Genomic DNA, 24,570 nt, shown 5'->3' with positions numbered 1-24,570 from the left:
TCGTTTGCCCTCTGTTATTGGTCAAAAGCTTTCGGGCTACGCCTACTTCGCCTGTCTGTCATGCCATGTCACAAAAGCGTGCAAACTTAAGCGTCAAAGTCACGTGTACACGTTAAAAATACATTGATTTGCCCAACAAGACAGATTTTTTTTTTCTGAATAGCCGGAGACTGCCCCGTTCCCAAAGGAATAGAAGATATCCGCCCGCCGCATAACTTAGCCCTGGCTACTGGGCGCTTCCTGAGAGAATGGATTTATTTCCGTTTAATAAACATGGTTGCGTGACAGTACAACGTTATTGAGCCCTTTCGGCACGTATGCTGCATCGCTGTGCGAACTATTCTTTCCTAAGGATCCGCTTCAGCTGCATTCTTAACCTTCCGTTGCACGCCGCCGCGATTTTCGACCGGCCAACGCAAGCTAAGCAAGGGGAAGCGGTCCAATCGCTGACGCCGGCACTATCCTCCTCATCCGGCTGTCTATTTGCTATCTATTTTCCCTGTGCTGGCTCGGCCTCATCGAATCCCTCTACCCTTGAGTGGTTTCCTTGCCTCTTCTCAGCCAATTAGATAAGAAAAACCGCTCAGCGTAGGCATTGTTATTCGCTTTGAAAGCAAACAAAACTGACCTCCTATAAACCAGGCGAGCATTTGATTGGGCTTTTCAAACAGCGCTGCGGTTTACCGCCGGATGATTGCGTCGGTGGATACGCAAATTTGACGCCAGGAGATTAGAATAGCATGTTATAGGGCCTATAATGTGTGGTGGTGTCATTTGGAATTGTGCTTGGCAGCGAGATTGCGACTTCGTGTGTCTTCCGATGGGCTCACAAAGATTCGGGATTCAAATATGGCATGGGGATATGTGGCAGGTTACACAGGAAAGCTATCGCCGATTTTGCCACTCATGTTCCCACTATTTTCAAGTATAACATATTTTCAACCCCGTTATCTGCCTCAAACATTCATCGCGGTGTCGAAGAGCTGCGCTTCTTTCGCCTCTTGTGGCCTATCGTATCGTGTGGTTTAGTAAGCAACATCATTTACGAAAAACTGAATGCAAATCGCGTTTTCAAGGAAAACCATTATAAGCTATAACTTATCACTGCTCCTCTCTGACCCTCCGAGAGTATGCGGCCGCACATTTTAGTCTAACGCTGCGAGACGTTCAGGCGAACCGTAACAGCAGCCCTGGCTTGCGGCATCACGGGGAATACTCGGCCAGCGTTCCTCCACCCTCCGCCAACCGTCTCCTATATCGACCGTGGCTGGCCAGCTTCCACCACCGCGGCCTCGGCTGCAGGCGACGTCGGTGACACAGAGCGGCGCGCGGTTCCTCTCGCGTCATTGCTTCATCCGTTTCGGCTCCTCCTTATCGGCCGGCTCGGATTTGTCCGAGCGACGCAAGAGTAATGCCTCCCGGCCGTGTCGTCTCCGCTGGCTGGCGTGCGAGATCGGGACACAACCGGAGTCGCGCCGCACGTAGAGACGAGAGTGCACGACGAAGTCGCGGAGGATGGGAACGAAAGAGAGAGAGAGAGAAAAAGAAAGATGGATAGAACTGGGCGAGGGTTGGCGAGATCGTAGCGGCTCCACAGAAGGAGCTGGAGGGTGGGCCAGACCTGCGAGAAGACGAAGGAGACTCGGAGGAAAGCAAAAGCAAGAGAGCTAGACAGAACTGGAGATCAGCGGGTGGCAAACGGGCAGCTAGGCCAACTTGCGTTATCCTGCGTCCCGACGGCGATCTTCTTTTACCAGTCCTGGGAATTCGTGCCTCCTTCCTACGTGATCCTTTCGTTTTCGTTACTTCTTTTTTTTTCGCGATACTTTCTCTTGGCGGGAGATTTAACCGGTGGTGCTGGTAACGCGGTTTTGAACATCGTCGTACACTTTCCTTTGTAACCTCTATTGCGGGGGTACGTTAAGGGGACCTTTAAGGAAGGAAGGACAGAGCTTTCTTCAAAAGTTCATGGGACACTGTGTTTGAGCAAAGCTGCCTTTGGTTCTGGTTTCAAAGCTTCGGTTGCATTTAGCGTACTTCCTTTTTAATTTTTTGAATGGGGGGCAGTGGGAGGGGAACAAAAGTTCAGCTCGCTATCAAGAGCCTAGCAGTGCTGACCACACCATTAAATACCAAGTGCAGGACCAGTAGTACAGCTCTAGTCACACGTCTTAAGTTCCGATAATCGATGAAGAATGTACTAAAGCTTACCGACATATCTTCGAATGGATTAATAAGCGATGCGCAGTATGACGGACACACAATTCGCACGAAAAGATTCTGGACGTTTTGGCTGGTCTTACCGGCACACCCGCATTGCGGCGCTCCACCAAAGACTTTGCGAAAGGAAGGTCCATGACAAGCGCATGGCAATTGGGCGAGAAAGTTCAGCAGGAAAGTGATACGCTGGGATAAAAGTGTAGGTGCTATAGAGTATATAGCGTTTGAGTGGTAGGGCTAAGTTTACATTGCTCGTGTTATGCAAATTACGACGAATGCAGTCTGATGGAGTTGAAGGAAATATTTTCAAAACATCTCGAAGATGTAAACATCTCGAAGATGTATGGTCCGTCTTAACCATTTCATAATATCTGCACGAAGTCGCGAAAAAAAGCGGCAACACAAGCGACACTGTCCTAGCACAGTTATGTTATCGAGACCATAAATGTATGAACTAGAAAAATGACTGCACTCGATTTTCTTTGAGTGTTTTGTGCTGTCACTTTTTGTTTACGCTTTAGGCAGTTAGTACCAAATAGCTCAGTTTATTGAAACGATAAACGTTGTGAACGATAAACGATAAACGATAAACGTTAGTGGAACGATAAACGTTATATTGCGCGCAGTTGCGAGTCAGTGAAGGAACACCAACGTTCACTTTCGACACCACTCTCAAGCGGCGGGCAGTGCATGTTTACATCGCAGTGCTGAATTTCTTTTGGATTTAGCTGGATTTAGCGCTGCGTTTTACATCTTGTTAAATTGTACTATTGTTCTATCTTATTGTACATTGGCCTTTGTAATTATTAGTCTATTTTTTGTGTGCTACCAACGCCCTTCTTGCTTGGGCCCTTCCTGGGGCCTACAGTACGTTATAAATAAATAAACAAATAAGATCTTCAGATTATAGCACATGTTAATCAGAAAAGAGCAAAAATGAAAAGGAAAAAAGAAACCGTCAATGCCAAACGAGACCACGGCTTTTTATGCATCAGCGGTAACCACGCCTTCGGCCTGCCGACCTTCTGCCGCCGACCGCTACGCGCACTTGGTAGTTCTCGTCACCGATGATGGCGACGTTTCCCGAGGACGTGCGCCTGATGACGTACCGCCCGTCATAATCGTCGGCATCTTCGCTGAAGTCGCCCGGTTCTTCCTCGTACCTGTCACGACGGCCATCAACGCCCCTGCTGCTGCGCGACCTACCACCACCGTTGCCGTACGTTCTCCGCTCTTCGAACTCCTGGTAGCTTCGCCTTCGCGGCCAAGCGTCGTCGTAGCCGTCCTCTTCGAACCGCTCCATCATGTTACGCTCCTCGGCGATCAGCCGGTCTCGGACGAGGTCGCTGTGACCGCGACTCGAACTACCCCTGCCCGCGGGGGGCTGCGCGTTGCCCAAGGCGTAGCAACAGTTGGGCGCGTGCGGTATGGGTGGCATCGCTACGCCGCCACCCTTGGGTGCGAATCCGAACTGCTCGAGGCAGTTGCAGTTGAATTGGATGTGCGTGTTGGTGCCGGGCCCGGCGCTGACGACGTTCATCATGCCGGGGCCGCCGCAGGGACCGGCACCGCTTTTGGAAGTGCCAGGCGTCGCTGCCGATGCGGTGCCAGGCGTCGCTGTCGGCGCGGCGCCAGGCGTCGCTGCTGGCGTGGCGCCAGGTGTCGCTGCCGGCGCGGCACCAGCGGCGGCTGGAGCCTTGACGGCCGCAGTCTGAGCCGGGTCCATGACTTGCTCGGCGCCACACTTGCCGCAGCTGATCCTGAGAAGATACAGTTACGCCTAGAGCTTTTGCCAGTCGTAAACTGAGCTAGTGTATACCGGAATCTTTTGCTCTCGCCCACCCATTTTAGAGCAAGGGCTCTTAATCTGGGCCCCCGTCGGCAGCCGACGGCGCCGCCCGTGCTGGGCTGCGGTTTGAATGACGGGACAGCGGACGAGAAAGCTGCCGTGATGTAACGCTGGTCGCAAGCGTGCGTTAAGAACAGGCTGAGCGCTATCACGTCTGTTCTTTCTTTCCGCCACTCTCTGCAGTCCCCGGCAATGTATGGCGGCCCATGTGAAGCACTGCAAGTCTTGGTCTATAGCGAAATACAGGTATCATAAAATCATGGCGAAGAGGGCTCGCGAGTTCCAAAAAACAACGCTAATTATATGACCGCAGGAAAGCTTCTTTATTTCGTCTTCTAGTGGTCCTGTAGCTAGCAGGACATTTTTTTTTCTCACAACGTTGCTCAAACAACTAGGCGAACTTGACGCTACTGTAAATGACTCACTTGAACAGAATTTGCTGCATTCCTACGCGAGGGTAACCAAACATGCGTTTCGCTTGTGTAGGATGTATAGGGAACGAAACCGCACCACATGGTCAGTAAAAGGAAAAGCTGACGCGCCACTCGAAATAGCGATAGCTATATCCCAATAATGACGAGAACACCGGTACAATGTTCATGATCTTCAAATGGCAACTTCGGTCATTCCATGGGGACTCTCTCGGAGCCATACAGTACTCACTGTAGAACTTCTCCAGCCTTCGATTTCTGCTGTGTTGAAGTGGGTATGACCATTTGAGTCCATGAAGGCTCGCAAGGCAAGTAGCGGTGACTCCTGCTAATAAGTATTGCTGTAACGCAATTCTTTCACGCATAGCCCACTTTCTTAGGTGCACACGTACGATTAAACAAGTACCATAAAAAACCCTGTGTGACTCTACGGCAGGGTTGCTTATGCAGCGTAAAAAGTAAGCAGAAAGGTAGATTTTTGTTTGTCCGTTAAAGTTAATAGCACCCCAAGTAGAAAAATAGATTAGGGCGACACGAGAAGTAAGACTGCGATGGACAGCTCCGGCATCCCCAACTCAAGGGTCTATAATGTCGTGCTTTGACAAACTACTGCGCTGCAATCGATAACTGAACAAGATTTGTGCGGACTCGAAGAAGAAAGGAAAGAAAAAATAAAACGCCGTCTTAGATGAGTTAGAGGAGTGACATGACGTTTCGGCTTGCACAACGAAGCATTTTCGCCACACGAGGTTGTGCAATGAGTGTAATATATTTCTGTCTAAATAATCTAAATAATTATGCTTGTGGGGTGGTAATCAAACTTCGTCATGCGGCGCGAAACAAGCGGGACAATATCAAGGCGGTGTTCAAGATTGTGTTTCGTGATCGCGTACTTCTAGGCTCAGTAAACATCCCCTGATGATAGGAGCAATCTTTTACTTTGCCAGGAGTGCATTTTACCGACCTAGCTGAACTTACTCATTCTGAATGGCGTCTCTAAAACGCTCACTTTTACATTTCGTGCCTTCGCTCAAGCAATTCGTTGAAATAACTGACCTTGTCGTTAGAATTTTTTAGAAATCTTGATGAAAAAAGAACAGCAAGTCATAACCTGAAATTGGAAATGATGCGGTGACATAGGGCACTGAAGTACAGAAGAACCACCTGGTTACGACGAATTAGCATCGGGTATAAATTGGTACAATCAAACACGTGACTTCTTGGAACCCACTTCAAGAAGCTCCTCATTGATAGCCTCTTAGCCACTAGCGTGGGCACACTAAGCACCTTCTCTTTTTCCCTCCATACCGTTATCTCCTGAGAACACTGAGTCCACAGAGATCATCAATCACGCCGTTTCTGGGTCTTCTTTTGCTGCTAGACGTTGTAAAAGTAGAGCCTAAAAAAAGGCACTGCGCTAGGATAGATCGAACATTTTTCTCTTAGATCAAAAGCAGCATTGACTTGGCCCATAACGACAGAGTGCTAACTGGGGCCTCCCCTTCGTGCTGTCACGTCGCCTAGTTTTGCTGCTGTGGAATACGGGCCGCAGAAATTTCTCGGTAGCTGGACAGAGCGAGAGTTTGTCGTCCAAAACTTTCCTCCAGCTTTCTTTCTTTTTTTTTGCCACGCATTTTCCTGCGTCAGCTGTTGCTACCCGAGTTGCATCCAGACTATCCGCTGCTCCGCAAATACGAACGCTCTCCCCACAGGAATTTCTTGTCTGGATCGCATGTAAGGAAATTACGAGGAGCCAATTGCAAAGTTTAACCATATCGTATCTCTGTGCTACGATACCAAAATGTATATGCGCAATGTTCGGCGTAATGGTAGGAGGCAACGAGACGTAAGCGTGCCTTACATAAATAAAATAAAAGGAAGTTTTTGATGTCTTGGCTGCAAATGGGAGAAAGCAGAAGTTATAACCACGACGCGCTGAGTTGATAACTACAGCATTTGCTCCGCTGCAGCAGCAAGTGGGACACAAAGCAACGGATACATAAATAAAAGCACAGCGAATAAGATAGGGAGATAAGAAATTCACAGTTGGAGAATACGCACACTTGACGTAATAGAACTGCGATTGGAGAGAAGTAGCACAAGGCAGGTCCTGAATTTACCTAGTGATGGTGAGTGAACAAGACCTAAACAACCACTGTAACGATGCAGTATATCAGGGCTAAACAACAACTCAACAAGTAGGGACTTATTTAATGCATATGAAACACTTCTATGCGAAACAGTCGTTGTTGTATGCTCGGGCACCGCCGCAGTGTTTGCAGCTAAGTTACATAACGTGAAACGAATGTCATTCAGCGCTTCTCAAACTCTCATCTAAACATGAAAGCAAGTTTGCGGACTCCAGTATACTTAGAAGGAGACTTAGGCGATTGTTTCGAAAGGTGCTATCCCATCATCAGCGTTTGTGCTCGTTTGAGTAGTCTATGTTACGACATAGACTTACCACAAGTGCAGAGGTTTAGCGTGCACATGTGAGACGCAAGTTCTCCATTTTCTGCGCATACGCGTTTCAATAACACGTTACGTTGACGTACGCAGGGGCAGAAGTCTATTCCAAACTGTTTCTATTCCATTTCTGCAAGAAGCCATCCACAATTGGTCAAAATTTCGGGCTACCGCCGCTTCACCTGTTCGTCACGCGACGTCACGAAAACCGCGAGAACTCACAATCTGATATGACGTGTGCACACCGACTATGCATTATTAGACTGAACGAAATAAAAATGTTTTCTGATTGCACTCCTTTTTCTCCATTAGCCCTCCGCTATTGGTCAAAAGTTTTCGCGCTGCGCCAACTTCTTCTTTCTGTCACGCGGCGTGTCAAAACCTCGGAATGTCACCACGTCAAAGTGACAAGTGCGCATTAAAGATGCATCAATATGCCCAACAAAACTCAATTTTTTTCGGAATCGCTGGAGAATGCCCCGTTCCAGAAGGAATGTAATGAATCTGCCTTCCAGTTGCTCCGGCACTGGCTACTCGAACCTGCTGGGGAGAACGGATTTATTTGCGCATATTTTTAAGTGGCAGTACAACGTTGTAGAAACCCTTTCAGCACGTACACGACATCTCTCAGACAACTATTCTTCGATGAGGATCTGTTTTAGCGACATAATTAATTTTCTGTTGCACGCCGTCGCGATTTTCAACCCGCCACCGCAAGCGCAGCAAGGGCAAGCGGGCCAATCCCAGAGGCCGGTACTACCCTCCTCATCCGGTTGCCTATTTCCACTCCGTTAGCTCAGCCCCATCGAAACGTTCTCTATTTCTGCGGGCTCATCATCTCCTGTCAGCCAATTTAATAATCAAAACCTATCAAGGTAAGCAATGCTATTCGCCTTGAAACTTAATGAAAGGGTCCTACTATAAGCAATCGCAGCGTTTGATTGGGTGGTTCAAACAACGCTGCGGGTCACCGCCTGATGCTTACGTTGGCGGTTACGTAGCTGTGACCTCAGAAGATTTGAATAAAAACAGATCGGAACAACTTTACGTTACAGGGGCCCCGGAGCCCCTCCTACGTACGTGAAAATAACTGCATGTTCGGATGGTCTCAGTAATGATCCTAATCCGAGCCTACGGATTCCGGAGGCAATCTGGATCCAAGTAGGAAATATCTTGCTGCGTCCGAACAGCTGACTGCTTTTTGAAGCAGTGAGAGGGAGAAAAGCAAAAGTTAAAGGGAACTTCCAGAAGCGCAATCATCGCCCGCTGTTCTCTGCGATAATCGTGGCCGACAAAGGAAACATCGTCGCCATTAGCGGAGTGAGAGTCTGCCTTCGCCACAGTAACTGCAAGAAATAACGGAGTCACGTGACCGCAGACCGGCCAGGTTTCTCCGACGGCGATAGGCGGCGCGCCTCTCGGTGCTTTGATATGGAGTCGAGCGATCGCAGAGCACCATCCGAATGTGGCTGGACATGCCCCTTTTCGACCACCCGAACAAGGCCAGCCTTTTGGGGGCGTTCTTGAGCGATCGAAAACGACCCCCCGAAGATGCCATAAAACGGTCTAACGTCTATGGACAGGCACGCAAGCTGAGGAATCCAAACACTCACTTGATAAAAGTCATCTGTTGCGTGATTTTGTCTGGCAGCGGGGCAGCCTGCGGGGGAACAGGACAGCTCTTAGTCATGGTCAACGACTGCTCCGTGAACGGGCACGGCTGCTGGATAGCCACGTTGGACACGGCCGTCTGGACGATGGCCTTCGTGGAGAGGCGCCGCGCCTCCGCTTTCAGCTCGGCCATGCAGTCGACGCAGGGAACCATGGGTTCGGCGGCCTCGGGGCCCTCGGGCGCCGGGTCGTTACAGGGACAGCGCTCGACCAGACGCGCAACGGCGGGACGCACCTGTGGCGACGCGATCAGAGCTCATTGATCGTACCGACTGCGCAGGCAGACACGGACACGCAATCATCAGAAACTTTTGCCTCATCTGCGGCGCACATTAGACTAAAATACGCCGTAGCTCTGACAGCTTCGAAGAAAAGAGTATGAACCTATTATTGTGCTCGTAGGGGGCGTCTGTGTCTTTAGTGTCAAGGTGGCTAGGGTTGGCGGCCGGATGTCAAAAAGTAGTTTCCGTCCCCGGCATATCAAAGAGCTCTGATCGCGACAGAGAGAGGAGCGCCCCCTACGTGCAGGTGACAATGAGGAGACCATGGAGACAAACGAAAACTCTAGGAGTTAAATCAGTGGCAATAAATCATCGCGGGCCAGCTTGCCGCTTTCTCAAAAAACAACAAAAAAAAAACACTAAACAAAGAAACGTGCAACTGAAACAAGGTTGATCTACGTACAGGTGATGCGTGCACCGGCAACGATTCATCCTGACAGTCTAAGCAGCAAAGACGCGCTAGGCAACACAAAAATTGACGCAGGAATGCCCATCACGTTCGTGTTTGGTGCCGGTGCCCCTCCGTTCAGTTTATATGTTCTCGGCCTCCTAGCATAGCGTCAACGCCTAAAGTTACATGTCCATGGCATTGCTGCTGCAGCATCAGGGCAAAAATTACTAGAAAGAAGAACGTGATGCCAGTGTAGTGACTCAAATATCTACATCAGTGCACGCATCATGCCATATTTTATAAAGGTGTGCAAGGACGAGAGTTACATTTGCTGGCAATGAGGCATAATGGCAACCGATGCTTGCCTTGCTTCATAGTTCAGCTGGAGACTGACTCCATACTTCATCAGGTGACGCTTGGGAAATGCTCGCGATTCCGACAGCCTGATGAGGTTACACGGCGTTGTACACTGTGAAACAACGCCTCGCCTTCACACCCTCTTCTTATCAGTGAACCACACTCCCATATACTATAAGCAACTGAACTTAGGACGTGTCTATTGTGCCATAAGTGTAGCGCTGACCAAATGTTGCCGGCAGTTGCACCCTATTGACTGGTAGAAAACACGCCACTATGCGGCAGGTATATTCTTACAGAATGAGCCTTGTGCCAACATGTCCCCGTTAGTCTTGGAATCTAACCTACTCGAACGCAACAAGGACGTCGTGCAGTTAGTTCCCCGACTGGCGAAGGGAAAACGAGGAGCGGTGGCGTGAGTCACGTGACGAAAAACCGACCAGTTACACAGCACAGCCGCCAAAACCCTTCCGGGTACAGTGGCTGCTAGCAATTTATCGCTCCGACTAAGCTTACGGTGCTGTTCAGTAAATATAAAGCACAGCCTGGTACACCCATGAAAGAAAGAGGACGGAGCGAGCGCTGTAGACCGCCCTCTTTCTTCGTCCGTGTTCCAGGTTTCACTCCTCTATATTTACTGGATATGCACCAACAAGCCCAGTAACAACTACAGCTGTTATGGGGGCTGTTTCGTAACGGAAAGTCGTGCTCCAGTGGAGTACCTTCTGGACGAGGTCGATGGCGGCGTCCCTCGGGATCTTGAGCGTCTCGCAGCCCGCCGACGTCCCGTCCCGTTGCTCGACGCCGGGGAAGTGGAAGATGACGTAGTCCTTGTCCACATTGTCCTCCGGCTTCCCAGCTGGTTTCGCCTCGCCTTCCTTGGACGCCTCTTTCTTCTCGGCAGAGCCCGACATGACTGCGCTATACGTGTCCCGACGACCTTCGACGTGGAACGGCCGCTTCTGCGACGAACTCAGGAATCGGGCTCACGATGGCCTAGCCTGCTCGCCGCGGTGGCGAAGACGTGCTTAGCGCGCGGCCAAGACGAATTTGGGCGCGGTCGTCAATTTTGAGCAGCTTGCCCGGGCCGGGGCAGGGGAAGCCCGGCTAAGCTAGGCTAATAATGGAATCATCGGTGACGTCACGGACTTTCGTCTTCTTCGTCACCGTTTCGCGTGCCGCTTCTGCTGTTGGTTGCAACAAGAACTGCAGATACGTGAGTAGGGCATATGCCAGAAATATGGTAGTTGCGAGGCCAGAATGAGGATGATAAATAATTTAGTGGAAATTAAAATTAAACTGGAAAGAATAGCAAGCTGAATGCGAGTATTAGAGTCGTTGAAACAAAAAAAATATGACAAAGTGAACGGAATTAATAAACGCAAATACAAAATTTGGCTGAGAATTCACTTCTTCCCGCACAGCAACTTAGTCAATACACTGTAAACGTTTCTACGACTAATGTTTCGTGCAGATACACCAAGAAAAAGAATCACAGCAGGCGTCTGGCAGTTTGTTGGCTGGCATGCGGCAAATAAATGGCCCGGCCCACTATGGCCGATATACGAAAAATTGGGTGTTTGGAGGAGACAAGAATACATTTTAGATTATTATATATATATAACTAATCATTAAAAAACGATTATGATTTCAAATCCGGTAATCTAGAAGCCTGATGAAATAAAAGGAAATTAAATACCGATGTAACGCAAGCGTGGCGTCGAATAAAACTAGATTTTAAAGGAAATTCTTTTAAGGTGAAACAGGAAATTACATAATTAACGCATACGCTGCTGTTACTGAGGTCAAGGGCCGAAGCCGCAAAGAAAGGAACGACGAAATCCGTCTCACGAATAGGTGTTTTATTCCAACGCATGAAGTGCAGCAACAACAACAAAAAAAGCATTCCATTTTCACACCATATGCACAGTGTGGGGCACTTTTAAAGGGAACGTCTGGCAACCCATTACACCTGAGTATTGGCACAAAAGCATGCAGCCAATGTGTCATGTAGAGCTGTCAACCATAGGCACTATTTTGTTTCAATAAAGTTGTTATCGCTCGGTTATCGCCTGCGCGCAAGGAGGAAGCGCAGAAACGTGCGTGCTTGCAGTCACAGAGGGACGCGCATGCGAGCAGGCGTCGCTCTCGACAACAGGTATGGTGCCTAGAAGCTAGCCACCATACAACAGGGGTGCGCCGCCAGAAAGCGTGGATGGCCGTTTGGCCACGCGCACGAGTGTCCCGCAATATTTTGTGGCCGAGTGTACGTTGCCACAAAAGAAATTGGATCGGTCGTTTCTGAACCCCTCTACGACGCAGCCAAACGCACTTGGCCCTAAAGTGAATATTAAAAATTTTGCGTAACTTATCTTAGCCAATTACCTAATTAAGTAGAATATAACAAAAACATACTCCAAGGAGCCCCACATGACGGCAAACCATTCGTATTTGGTTTCATTAAGCAGCAGTTACCCACTTTTTTAAATCCTTGGTTCAAGTTACGTGAAACACCCTGTATATTCAGTGTTCTGTAATGACTATATTGCTAATTTTTGTTGCTTTCTACTCATAATATTTTATATAAATTTTTAACGCTGTTTAAGGACCTGAAATTTGTAGAGTCTTAGTATTGATTTTTTCCTGGATAGTGTTCTGGCAATCTGTAATTTACAATTTATATGGTTATATTGAGTTCATGTAATATGCTAACTGTATCTCGCTTGTCACAAAAGAACGATTAATTTCAATTCTAATATTTATTTATCATTGTAATCTGTTAGTTGACAATGTTGTTTTCTTTGTTATAATATCTCAAAACACGTGTTGCTTTTACATTTGTGCTACATGTAAGCTATTCGCTGTTGCCAAATTTTTTTAACGGAGCAGGAGCCTCTGTCAGGTCTCGATGCTTTTTGCTCTTGTTACAGTTTTGGTAAAGATACAGAAGAAATAAATCTTTCTATCTTTCCTTCTTTGCCTTTCTTTATTCCTTTCTCACTATCTTTCATCTTCACAAAGGGACCGTACTGTTAGCGAAATGGGCAGCTTACGGTCGAAACGTCGACCACTTCTCTTTTTTTCTTGATTGCAGGTCATTATTGTTGTTGCTTACAAATAGTGAACTTCGCGTAACATTACTAGTGCTGGCACTGAGCTCCTACTATAACGACGTTGTATAACACAAAAAAAAACACAGCGGCCACTAATGTTTGCATAAAAGCCAAATAGACCGTGCACCATGTGCTCTAAAGTTATGCAACAGAGAACATTTTGAACTCCCGAATAGAGACTGAGAAATGTCTCCAGCTAAAAGCTTTTTTAGCGAAATCTTATAGTTGCTTTAAAGGAATAGCAGAAAGTCAAGAGAGTTGGCTGTTGGCCTAGCTGGTGCATGTTTCTAAAATCGAAAACACCGCATAGAACAGGACCAAGAAGGTACGACAGTCTTGTCCCATTCTACGTGCTGTTTTTATTTTAGAAAGCTAAGTTAGTTTATCTTGGCAGTCAAAAACGCATAAATGAAAGTGATAACTACAAAAAGGTCAAGGTCATTACCATTTGATTAGATAGCGGACATGCAGTAAAAGTGAATAAAATGGTATTTCGCCGAATTTAACAAGTATATGACGTGAAGTTGTGAAGCGGTGCTTCGTAGCTTTGCTTCTAACCTTTTTTTTTTAACTTTCCAAGCTCTTAAGACTGGAAGTAATCTTAGAAATCTTCGTTTTGTTGTGTCATTAACGGACTGTAGGCAAGAGAAATGTGCAAATGCAAAAAAATACAGACCTAAAATCTAGAAGTATCGACAAAAAGAAGTGATAAAAAGAAACATGGCACTAAAAGAGTTTGGAATATTCCCGGGAAAAATACGAGAGCAATCGGGTCACCATACAGGCTCTCGTCAGAGAACATCTGCAAGGCCCCTGGGGTGTCCGAACGACATGGCCGAATATGCCAATTTCGAGCCAACAAATCAGAATGAAAGGTTTTCTAACCCGGGGACAGATTTGCACTCCCGGCGTGTCATTTTTTTTTCTCCTGTCAACGAGGACTGCATCTTACAAACCTGTCCCCGGTGTGCAGATCGACAACTTAGTTTGTTCCTTTTACTTGTCGTTGGTTCGAGGAATGCCCTATAGAAAATTTCCTTTCAACAGCGGGGGGAGGCGTCGACGCTTGCCTAATGCATGCGGCGAGAATGTGTCGGACACGTGTGTTAAAAAATTGATTTGATTTAACCATAACGTGTTATTGGTACGAGCAAGATCATGAAAAATACACTAACAACATACGAGCCGACGTTAAAAGGTGGCATCGGCTCTCCTCTTGTCGTTGTAATTTTACGCACTGTACCTTTACCACGAATACGTACGAACTAGCCCAATTTTCCATCTCGCTTTTCAGTGAATTAACCTCAATGCGATGACGTCCGCCTTTGCCAAACGCCGAATGCAAGAGTGATGGTTTCTCTTCTGGCGACTAAATGTCATTCACCAATGAATAACTGGTAAGGATAGCATATCCGAACGACAAGCTTCCTTTCCAGCTGTCTTGTCGGGGAATAATTAAACTGAATAAAACTAACTCTGTTGAAGACTCTTACAGTCGTAGAGGTTCGTCAGAGCCACGAGCAATCGCTTGTTTCTATTTTCGTTATTATTAACTTTGAATTTATTTTATATCGGTTGTCGGCCACAAGCAAAACAGCTTGAGGGCGAGCGTCAGGAGGCTTTAGATAGTGTACATCGTTATCTGAACGCGGCTTTAAACCCATAGAAACCCCTTGAACTCCAAGTATGAACTCTCTTGCGGTGACTATTGCTATGTGAATGAATTTCGCTGGTAAAGTGAAACGCCACTTTTTATTCATTAAAAATGATAATTTCCTGTGAACATATATTGCCATTATGAGCCCATTGCTGTTCTTTCTCTTCAAAAAAAATATGCCAGGATGCCTAACAGCAATAAATAAATAAAAAGATTGAGGCCTAGCTGCTTCCTGGATTCAGTCACTGGTTAGCACTGTGTGGAGGCTCATGACGTCATCGTCGCTATCATTATCACCATTCGTTGCGCTACCTATACCTATCACTGTCTTTGGGTGGCACGTTTGAGCGTCGCCTGACGACCTTCTTTCTTTTCGTCACTTTTCTCCCTGAATACATTTTGCCATCTCATTATATGCGGCCCCATCGAAGCGTGACAAGAATAAAAAAAGATTTCAAAATGCCACAGACTTGAAATATCTTCGCGTGGACGAGGTTTGAGTCACTATATTAAAAAAGCTGCTAATAAGTGCTTCTTGGTGCCACACTGTATTCGATACAAGCTACGCGTGATTTTAAAGAGCGCTACAATTAATGCAACACGAACGTAACGCAAAAAGTTCGCTTTCCGCCCCCCCGCCCCCTTCTAAAAGAAAGATTAGAGGCAATTAAACTTTCTCGATTTCGTCACGCTAAGTTTTTCGCGTTGAGTACTATAGTGAAAGCATGACAAGCAGATTTTCTTTCCGCTTCACATTTGGGGATAGAGAAGGGTCATGAAAGAAAAGCGATAGGGTCTAGGCTTTACGCGAATGCTAAAAAAATATTACTGTTCTAAGTTAAGCAAAATACAACTCGGGAAGTATTTCGGAACTTGTGATTTCGTAATAAAAACTGCTTGCCGCTGTTGGAATAGCCAAGAGCAATATTTCTCTTTTAGTGAGATGACGCAACGAGAAGTGGAGAGGGGGGGGGGGGCATCGGCTATGTGAATGTAAACCTAAAAGAAAAAAAATGAAGACATTTAATGGTGTGAAAAGCTTCGCTAATCTAATTTTGGGTTTACGCATTGCCAAAGCACTCTCTTCGTTGTAGTTTAAGTGCACTTTCGTGCACAGATTTTCTGGGGGTCTCTTAAAGGTGAGCCGAGTAAATATCCACGTCGTTACGTAACTGACTTTAGAATATTTGTGTGCTACCACAAAGAAGGAAGGAGGGGTGGGGTGGGGGAGGGGCGTAATAAGCTGCAGCATATATACATTTATTCGCAGTGAAATTGTTCTTGCGAAGGAAGGTAATAAATTCTGTGATTTACGGTTAAGACGACCTCTGTAGTCATTGCTACGTCCACAATGTCGTCGTAAAGAAAGAACAATTACTTTGAGATAAAATTCATTCGCTGCCTATTTAAAAATGCGATGTAGGGGAATCCGGGGCGAGCATGAACTATAACCAGTGGCAAGATCAAAAAGTTGTTCTTGGGCAGAGTAATGCCGTATAAGTTCGCGTAAAAGCAGCTTAAGTTAAGTAATTTTCAAGAAATCTTTGTAAACAAATTTAACCAAAGAGAACGCGTTCAGAATGTAGTAACCAGCAAACGTCCCAAGAATTTGCAGAATAAATGTGCAAGTGAGACAACCTAGTGGCCTCAACTTAGCAATTGCAGCGATCCCGGAGAAGTAAGATCTGTGGGCAGAAGTACAGAAATGTATTTCTATTGTCGGGGAGGAGGAGTGGGGGGGGGGGGGGGGACCACTACAATGTGATCCAGTCTTTATAGGACAATGTATTTATTGGCTGTATGCCTCTTGCGCTGGCTAGTCGCGATGCGTTACGGTACATATCCCAGGACACTGCTCTGTTGGTAACTGTGCGAGACCAACTTCATCAATGGGCCTTTAAGTGGAAACACTATACCCTCTAGCTTCTACATCCTGCACAATCATATACAGACAGAGTAAAACCGAGTATATGCGGTATCTAAGCAGTGACACCACAGGTTCGGAAAGTCTCGCCACACGTGAAACACGAGTATAATAAGACACTTTTAATGCATGTTCCTGTCCATTAATTCTGGCACACATTTGCATCGCTTGCGTGAATCATTGGAGTCAAAGAAATTTCGCGTTACGGGGTTGCGTGACATAGGGGACACAAATGCTACGTTCACAGTGTCACGAAGTCGACTCGTTACGACAAGAAAGAGAGAAAGTAAAAAGAAATGAATGAACGGGGTCGAACTCTAGAATCAGGACAGAGTGCTTACAGAAAAAAAAAAAGAAACACACATATAGATAACTGTTTCTGCTAGGAGAAGGCTGCTGCATGTTCATGATTTTGTCACACCCCAGAGCAGGAGCAGATCCCCAAACCCCATTAAACCTGATTCTGAGGCCACTAAAGGTCTTTATGTAGCTAGGAGATAGCTGAGAATTCTTGTTTCGATGGCTTCGACGGCGCATCTGAATAAAACAAACAGTGACACTGGCTGCCTGTTTCGTCACTCGTCCCTGGAACGGCTTCTTTCGCCATTTAACCCCAACCCCCTCTCCCTTTACGGTTTTGTTTGTGTTCACCACATCTCACTTATATTCTTTTCTACCACCCTCTCTCGTCGTTTTCACCTCACTGGAAGTCGAAGTCTGGCATCATCGACCGAGCAATATATATGGGAACAGACTCCGGAGAAAGCGTCAGCGCCCCGTTTGAAATCTCGCGTGTAAACGGGTTCTAGATGCGAGCCCACGATATACGACGAGATTACCGGCTGTCGGGTGAAGTTAAGAGAAAAGAAATGCACGCAGCCGGTGACGCAATGCGAAGGAAGAACGTGGGTTTCAAAGCCGAAGTCACCTCATGCTGGTTCTCCTGAAATCCATGCTGTTCTGTGAACACTGGAGATGTCCACAACTACTTTCGTATACATATTTAGGCGGTCTATAAACTGTCTACACGAATCGTATTGACTGCTTCGGTTCCTGACAGACTTTCTTCTTGGTTTATATATAATATATCAAAATTCTGTAGCAGAATAACAATGTAAAGCCAGAAGCTGACAATTTTTACGGGTCTTCTGCATTTATGGCTTGTAGAGACCCATAATAAATAGGTTATTTGATGAAACCCCGCGTACTATAGACATGGTAGTGCAGCCCAAAGATGTCGAACGACTCTGTGTCACTCGTTTAAATCTACGCTCGGTACCGCTTGTTTAAAATGTTGCGCCAATATGCAATGAATATGCACAAACTCTGCCGTCTGTATGCGGTCTGCTGCATTATAGGCAGTCTCTAGTGATGTTCTTATTGTGGCCGAAGAATGTGCAGTTTAATAAAAAACGCATCTACTTTCTGCAGACGGGGCAATAAATCTTTCTAAGCTCACAAGTGGCCGATAAAAGGCTGCCACCGCGTAATGACAGTTACTCAATGACTGTGCTCGCGAAATGACCAATTGCTACAGCCAATGACGCTATGGGCAACGCACCGTCGTAGGAGCTTTTGTAGTTTTAGTAGTAGAAACATTAGTAGTAGAAACGGCCTTGCTCTTCAGCAAGGCGGTTTCATGACATACATAAAGCAATAAAAATATTACAGTCGGCGTTAAAGGGACCAGAATGTCTATGAGGAGGAAAATGTAGACGTGGTTGTTGAAGCATAACGCAGAAGCTTCAATAACGTTTTCGTGATCGGCCCTCTCCCTACTTTAATTACGATCAGTGTAACAGCTCCTTCGACGAACGTACAATGTTGAGACGCGTATCTAACCATAATGAGACAGCCAGTGCTGTGCGCGCATTCGAAATGTGAAATACAAATTGAATACTTATCTTTCGAACTTCAGCGTTCTGTTGGAAAATCTGGCATTCGATCTCTTTGAACGAACAACTATGGTCGAATATATACGAACCTACAGTGATACTAAGTTGACTGGAGCTTAGGTGCCATGATAAAAGGTCAACACAGCAGCCACTCCAAATGCCTGCGTTTTATCAAACCAGAAAATTTGATTGCCTCCTCTCTATTTTAACACATATTTAAACATATAACATTTCAATTAAAATAACATCTTTCGGCTGTATTTTATCAGCGAGTATCTTTCCTGCGTTAGGTTGTTCAAAATTGGAAGCCCCGTTTGAACATTCGCATCGGACTTGGTTACGAAATTCGATGATTCGAGCTATGACCAGCTTCTGGAGTGTTCGCGAAAAATTGCGATGATGAGAAGCACAGTTAATTAGGAGACGGCTAGGGTTGTGCGTATACTCTAAGTTTTGAATGTGAATTGAATATTCCTGGTCGAAATCGTAGAATTTCATTCCTCTGGAGAAGGTCGATTCAAGGTGCACACACATGTGCAAACGCGTCTGTGAATCTAGTTTCTGCAAGGAGCCATCACTATCGCTTCAGAGGCACTGCACGGTACTGGTAAGGGAAAGTACAGTAACCAAGTTCGACGCGTCTAATGCCGCGTATTTGTCGAAGGAATAATTCGTAAGTAAGAACAAGGCCGGAGGGAGAGACACTGCCAGGTCGGAGCAAATCTGCAGGCTCATACGTTATGTGCTACACCGAGCTTTACTTCTTAAAGGAAAGCAAAATCGAAGAAGTAAACGTCACAAGACGAACGATTGCCGGACACAAAAGTGCGCGCTAGGTTTTTCGGCTGGTTCCAATTCGCCCTCCGCCTTCTTTGAAGAAACGCAGCCATCATTCAAGGTGCACAAGTTCGAGAGCAGACTCGACTCGATCGAACACAGAGAAGCTGTACAACGCACTCCCTCTCCGCAAACCAAAAAGAAAGAAAACGTAAAGGGAAAGACTTAATAAAATAGTGCTTGTTTTGACATTGTGCGAAGAGACGAAGCAACATCTGCGCTGGATACGTTCGGGCAGCTGCGGCGCTCTTGCAGGAAACATTCTCAACTACATTTACCGCCTGCTCTCCTGACTTGGCTCTGGCAGAAGTAGCGTTCATAAGCAGACGATTAGAAGAAAGGATACAACAAACTCGGTCAGGAATATCGATTTACACGACAACTACAGACGTGAAGTGTTCATCCTTGTTTTGTGCCTGTCCTAGATCGCAATTTGTTGAAATTCAGCACGCTTTCTCTTTTTTTTCTCTTCAACTAAGGGATGAAGGGATAACCTGCGGAGAAAAATGTCGCTAAGCCGATATCACCAGAAGAAACGCTGTTCAAGCGAGATGTAATCTCTTTTTCATTGCTTTTTTTCTTCTGCGCGAGTGATCATTGCATCTGTGCGCGAACGTCCATGTCACCAATCCCGCAACAGCTCAATTCATGCGATTCATTTTCAGGTGCCAGGATTGCTTTGTGTTCTCCCTTAAGCAGGTCGCATTACAATGCTGGCATTCGGATGAAGAGAATTCAGGTGGATGTATAGATGGCCATGCATCGCTCAGCCAACATATCAAAAAGCACGGCGCATTATCTGCATAATCTTGAGCATGCTACACCCCTACTACATTCGCTAAATGATACTGCACTTTGTTGTTCAAACAGTCATGCTCTTGACCACGTAACAGTAGTCGTCACACGCTATACCAGAAATATTGATGGGGCGCAAAAGGTGGTTCTTAGGCTGCGCGCGACATGACGTCAAAGCATTTTACGTATTACACGATATTCTATGGCCTGTCCGGAAGGCACATCGCTCGCGATATCCTCTATTTGTGCTCTAGTTTTATTTCTCTTATTATTTTCCCACCTGATCTCTTAGCGGTTGTCACAGATTACTGGTTTACTTCTACGAGGTTCGACGTCGGCATCACAGCTTAATCGGAAGATCTTATAGGATAATGAGGATATAAAAACAATTTCGATCTCTCTTCGTTTCTGGAGGGTTCAACAAAGTTTCTAGAACAGAACAATCACTGTAGCCAGGAAGTGCTTTTTATTATATACAAAAACAAAACAAATAAAAAAGTGAAATAAAAGACATACTTTTAATTTAGAATAGGTAAGTGACCGCTTCGCTTCCTTCAACCCGTACCGTGCGTGTTAAAGGAAACAGTCAGACGTCCGCTCTGAATGACAGGTGCTACTTGTATTGTAATTACCGAGACTGCTGTCTTCCCTCGACGGATGGAACGAGTGTCAATGGCTTGCAAAGGATTAAATGAAACGACGAGCTAACGATATGAACAGACGACGGGCGGGTCATGTTGCGAAGCGCCGGACGAATGTCATGCATCCGGGGGAAGCCTTAATCTTGAAGGAGGCTCAATATAGGTTGGTGGTGGTGACGGCCACGACGGCACCTGAATGCGCCTTGTATGGGACGCAAGTAGGACGTCTCGGTCCGAACCACGCATTATACTTTTGCGGCTAAATAGCTTTTCGTGCGTGACTCTGGATGGCGTGGGCATTAATTTCTTGAGCAGGCTTTCCATGTAACGTCACGCTTCGTTAAACGGCGCGAGTACAGAGTTGCAGTCACATCTTCGTCACAAATTATCAAATTTTCAATTTATTTTGTTGTGTCCTTGAAACTTATACTTTCTTCGATTTCTGCCCTCCACACCTGCGCAACGCACAGGAGGTTTTCACGTTGCAGTGTCGCTATTAACTTTTGATAGCAGCGGTATTCTGTTAGAAAAGGGTCACCAGCGAAAAAAAGATAAGCAACGTATACGCGTGACAATATCGTCCCGCACCTTCACGGAACTGAAGGCTGCGCCACATGTGACACAGCGAAATATGACCTGCTCGCCCACTGACGGCTGCGCAACATCGTGTTCATACGCACTTCGGGAACGTGACCTCCTTGGGGAACGGTTCGAAGAAGCAATGCGAGATTGAGTGGAGACCCGCCGAGCGGTCTGCCATCTCTTCATTTATCGTCGCGCATGCTAGGACGGAGACAACACCTTGGGAGACAGTCTCGGGCAATCCAATTGGCCCTGCACGCGTCTGAAGCAATTAACCGCATCCCTCTTTCGCATCGCTTATTCTCCTTTTGTTTCGCGTGAAGCCAAGCTGACCAGAGTCTGGCTGGTACCGGAACTCACCGGATGTCACCCGGCCGCGAGGGCAATTAGGGGCGTGTGTGGGAGCGAGCTCGGGCTGCCTCTCACATTTCGCTCCGTTATTTCTACTTTCTTTTTTGCCTTTACCTGCTGTTCTGTACTATCCCGCCATTTGGCTTCCATACGCGCGTCCAATCAGGCAAAGAGTCTCTTGGCAACGAGCTCCGCGGACCGATTGAGACGTTCGGCGTTAAAGCGCCTAGCCAATGACGCTCGCCGTAGGTATAAAGCGGAGGAGAAAAAAAAACGAACAAACTAGAATAGCTCATAACTGCATGTGAGCCGTACAGGTAGTTTTTATGTCGGCAGATGAGTGCACAAAGGGCACAAACGATTGTACTGTCTGTTTTTCGTTTTTTCATGTGCTATTAGCTGTGTATGAAATACCAGCAAGTCAGAACTTACATTACTTCATGGAAGTTTTCGGGGTTGCCAGTGTGTGGCATCATCAAGGGTGACCTAAGGACGGGACCACGGTAACCCTCCTATAGTGGCAGTCGGCTGCGGGGTTCTGATCCTCAGCGGGAGGTCGTAGGCCCGACTTCGATCATCACTGCCAAATCAGTGTCACCACCAGCAAAAGCATTGGCGAAATCAAATTAGGTGGACGATGAAAAATGCCGAGTTGTTCTGGTTATCAAGTTACTTTGGTGTCCTAACTGGAAGATACAAATCTACTAGACAAATCTACTAGACAGATACAATTCCAAAGCGCTTTATGTATCAGAACGGCGATTAAAACTACACCCAGGGGCACCTCCATTTACTGCATTTCTATTCTGCTCTGGAAACGAAGTTAACAGATATGAGATCACAACTCGCATGCGCTCGTAAACACACTTTTTATGCACCGGCTAAAAGCGAAAAAAAAAAAGAATGTCCCAAAGTTGAAATAAGTGAAGTTACCCCCCCCCCCCCCGCCCCCAAATTGTTACCCTGAAGGGGCGATGCAGTAGATTACGTGTATCAATAGATGTTCTTGCTTAGTTCGTACAACAGTCAAAGCGCACGAACACTTTGCTCGGTTCTATACAGTGTAGGCCGAAGCACGAAGAAAGCATGAAGGAGTGAGAAAAGAGGCAAAAACAGCCAGTTAAAACATACTCCTCGGCAAAGCACAGTGATTTCCTTTCGTCTCAGCACCTAACACATCATTATCCTCATCGCCATCCTACTTATTTTCACTGCAGAACAATGGCCTCACCCAGCGATCTCCAATTACCCAGTTCTTGCGCCAGCTGGCCCCATCTTACGCCATCAAATTTCCGAATTTCATCACGCCACGTAAATAAATGACGCCCTCGACTGCACTTTCTTTCTCTCGGCGGCCATTCTGTGCCTCTTAATCAGCCACGGCTTACCCACCGTGCCTGTCACGTGACCGGCCCAGCTCCATGTCCTTATTGTCAACTACGATATCAGCTAAGCCTTGTTTGCTCTCTAATCCCCACCAGTGTCTTTCGGTCTCTTAAGCTTATGCCTAACATTTTTCGTTCCACGACTTTACACATGATGAATATCGAATAGATATCGTATTAGAGAAAACATAAGCTCAATAAACAGCTCAGCAAGAAACTCAATTTCGTGCAATGAAAGATAGCCTCGAAATACAGATCCTACTGGAGCTGTTCGACATAAGCAGCGAGAGAGAGCGCTCTTGTTCATTTTGTTCCTTGACTCCATGTTGCAGCAGTGAATACAGCTCGACCGAAAAACACTATGCGCCACCCGCCCCGCCCCCCCCCCCCCCCCCCTTCGTCAATAACAAAGAATAAAGTAAAGCGGTTACACACACAAAAGAAAGTTTAACCACGCAAGCAAGAACATAATGATTTCATTATTTTTACAACAACGCAAGGGAAACCATAGAGAGAACGCGCACAGCACCAAATGTGCTCCACATATAAAATATAATTAGTGACCAAAGTGTCTCATTAAACTATGTTGCTAGTCCCAGCGCATATGGTTGTGCTTTTCTCTCCTGTTGTGCTTGCGTCTTCGAAGGCTGGGTTTCGTCGTTTGTCAAGCTCAGTACCAATAGGTCCAGCACCAGACACTTCCAAGAAAGAAAAGCCTGCGGATCCGTCTACGCTTAAGTCTGGAGACAGTGTTGAGGTCACTAAAGATCTTCAGCTAAGCGTTTAGCACTCGCATCGTCGTGTCATACCGATCAATTAATAAAGGAAAAATAAGGCATCCACCCAATCGTTGCAATTGCTGGAAAGGAAACCCGTACGGGTTCCTCGAAAAATGAAAAAATCCTCCTGGTCCCGGACTCGAACCGGGGACCACCGCTTTTCCTTGGCAGCTGTTCTACTATCTGAGATAACCAGGCGTCTAGCAGATGGCAGGGCAAAGTCGAAGCTATCAAAAACTCGAAGCAAACGCCAAAGTTTGACGTAGTAGTTCTGTGGGAACCAGCAAGGTGGATGCCTTATTTTCCTTTTATTAATTACTTCTATCCACCTCGCGGGTTTTCGCAGAAATCTTACCTATCTATTGCGTAGCATGTATAGTGCTCTTCTTTAATTATCAATGAACGTCATATTTCACCGATTCGCTCGCACTGCGGATATTCTACGAAGCCGAACATTTCAAACGCTGCAAGTTTCATTGCGACCTCTAGTCAGCGATGGAATTCGAATACAGTCGAACTCGACCACATTCGAGCCGAGTTTTCAAGAAGCGCAAATAAAACGGGCAGCTCGTATAGAGCTTTACCACGACCATCTGTACAGCCGCGTCTGCAAAAGGGCGGGAGTTACGACAACGACCTCCTGGAGATGACAGCGTGTATTCAGGTTGAATAGTCAGAGAGAGGACGACTATTCAAGCATGCCCCCCCCCCCCCCCCCCCCCCACCTTCCCCATCCAATTTTGTCGTCTCCGAGCCTCAAAGCAAAGTCAGTAGAACTGTCCCTCTTATAAAGGAAAAGAACGCATGAATAAAGAGGAAGCTTAGATGTTGTGCGAAAAAAAGAAAGATTATATACTGACTTGCGCTACCACGTCTCTGCGAAGCTTTTGACCAGCCAGGCATGTGCTGAATTCCGTGAAGCGCCCGTCCGAGTTAAGGTTTAGC

The 24,570-nt window shown here is 46.5% G+C and overlaps 3 protein-coding genes across 6 annotated transcripts in view; 1 reads left to right on the top strand and 2 right to left on the bottom strand.

Annotated features, from left to right (window-relative positions):
• The window catches only part of LOC126539503 (probable peptidoglycan muropeptide transporter SLC46), a 217,532-nt gene that overhangs the window by 12,383 nt on the left and 180,579 nt on the right, over nt 1-24,570 (bottom strand). The gene's annotated exons all lie outside the window — the stretch shown is intronic.
• Nucleotides 1-24,570, top strand: part of LOC126539619 (pyrokinin-1 receptor-like) — a 400,622-nt gene that overhangs the window by 360,701 nt on the left and 15,351 nt on the right. The gene's annotated exons all lie outside the window — the stretch shown is intronic.
• The window catches only part of LOC129386938 (uncharacterized), a 42,528-nt gene continuing 21,140 nt past the window's right edge, over nt 3,183-24,570 (bottom strand). The window contains exons 1-3 of one of the 4 annotated variants that reach the window (XM_055075430.1): nt 19,064-19,171; nt 8,580-8,872; nt 3,183-3,980 (exon numbers count right to left, since the gene is read on the bottom strand). In XM_055075430.1, coding sequence (XP_054931405.1) covers nt 3,212-3,980; nt 8,580-8,791 — 981 coding nt within the window. In that variant the 5' untranslated portion in view covers nt 8,792-8,872; nt 19,064-19,171 and the 3' untranslated portion in view covers nt 3,183-3,211. Of the gene's footprint in view, nt 3,981-8,579; nt 8,873-10,388; nt 10,913-19,063; nt 19,172-24,570 lie in introns of those variants that run through there. The other 3 variants (XM_055075429.2, XM_055075427.2, XM_055075428.1) reach the window with 3 other exon arrangements.

Source organism: Dermacentor andersoni, chromosome 11 (genome assembly GCF_023375885.2).
Source record: "Dermacentor andersoni chromosome 11, qqDerAnde1_hic_scaffold, whole genome shotgun sequence".
Lineage (NCBI taxonomy): Eukaryota > Metazoa > Arthropoda > Arachnida > Ixodida > Ixodidae > Dermacentor > Dermacentor andersoni.
This window is presented reverse-complemented; position numbering and strand designations above follow the sequence as displayed.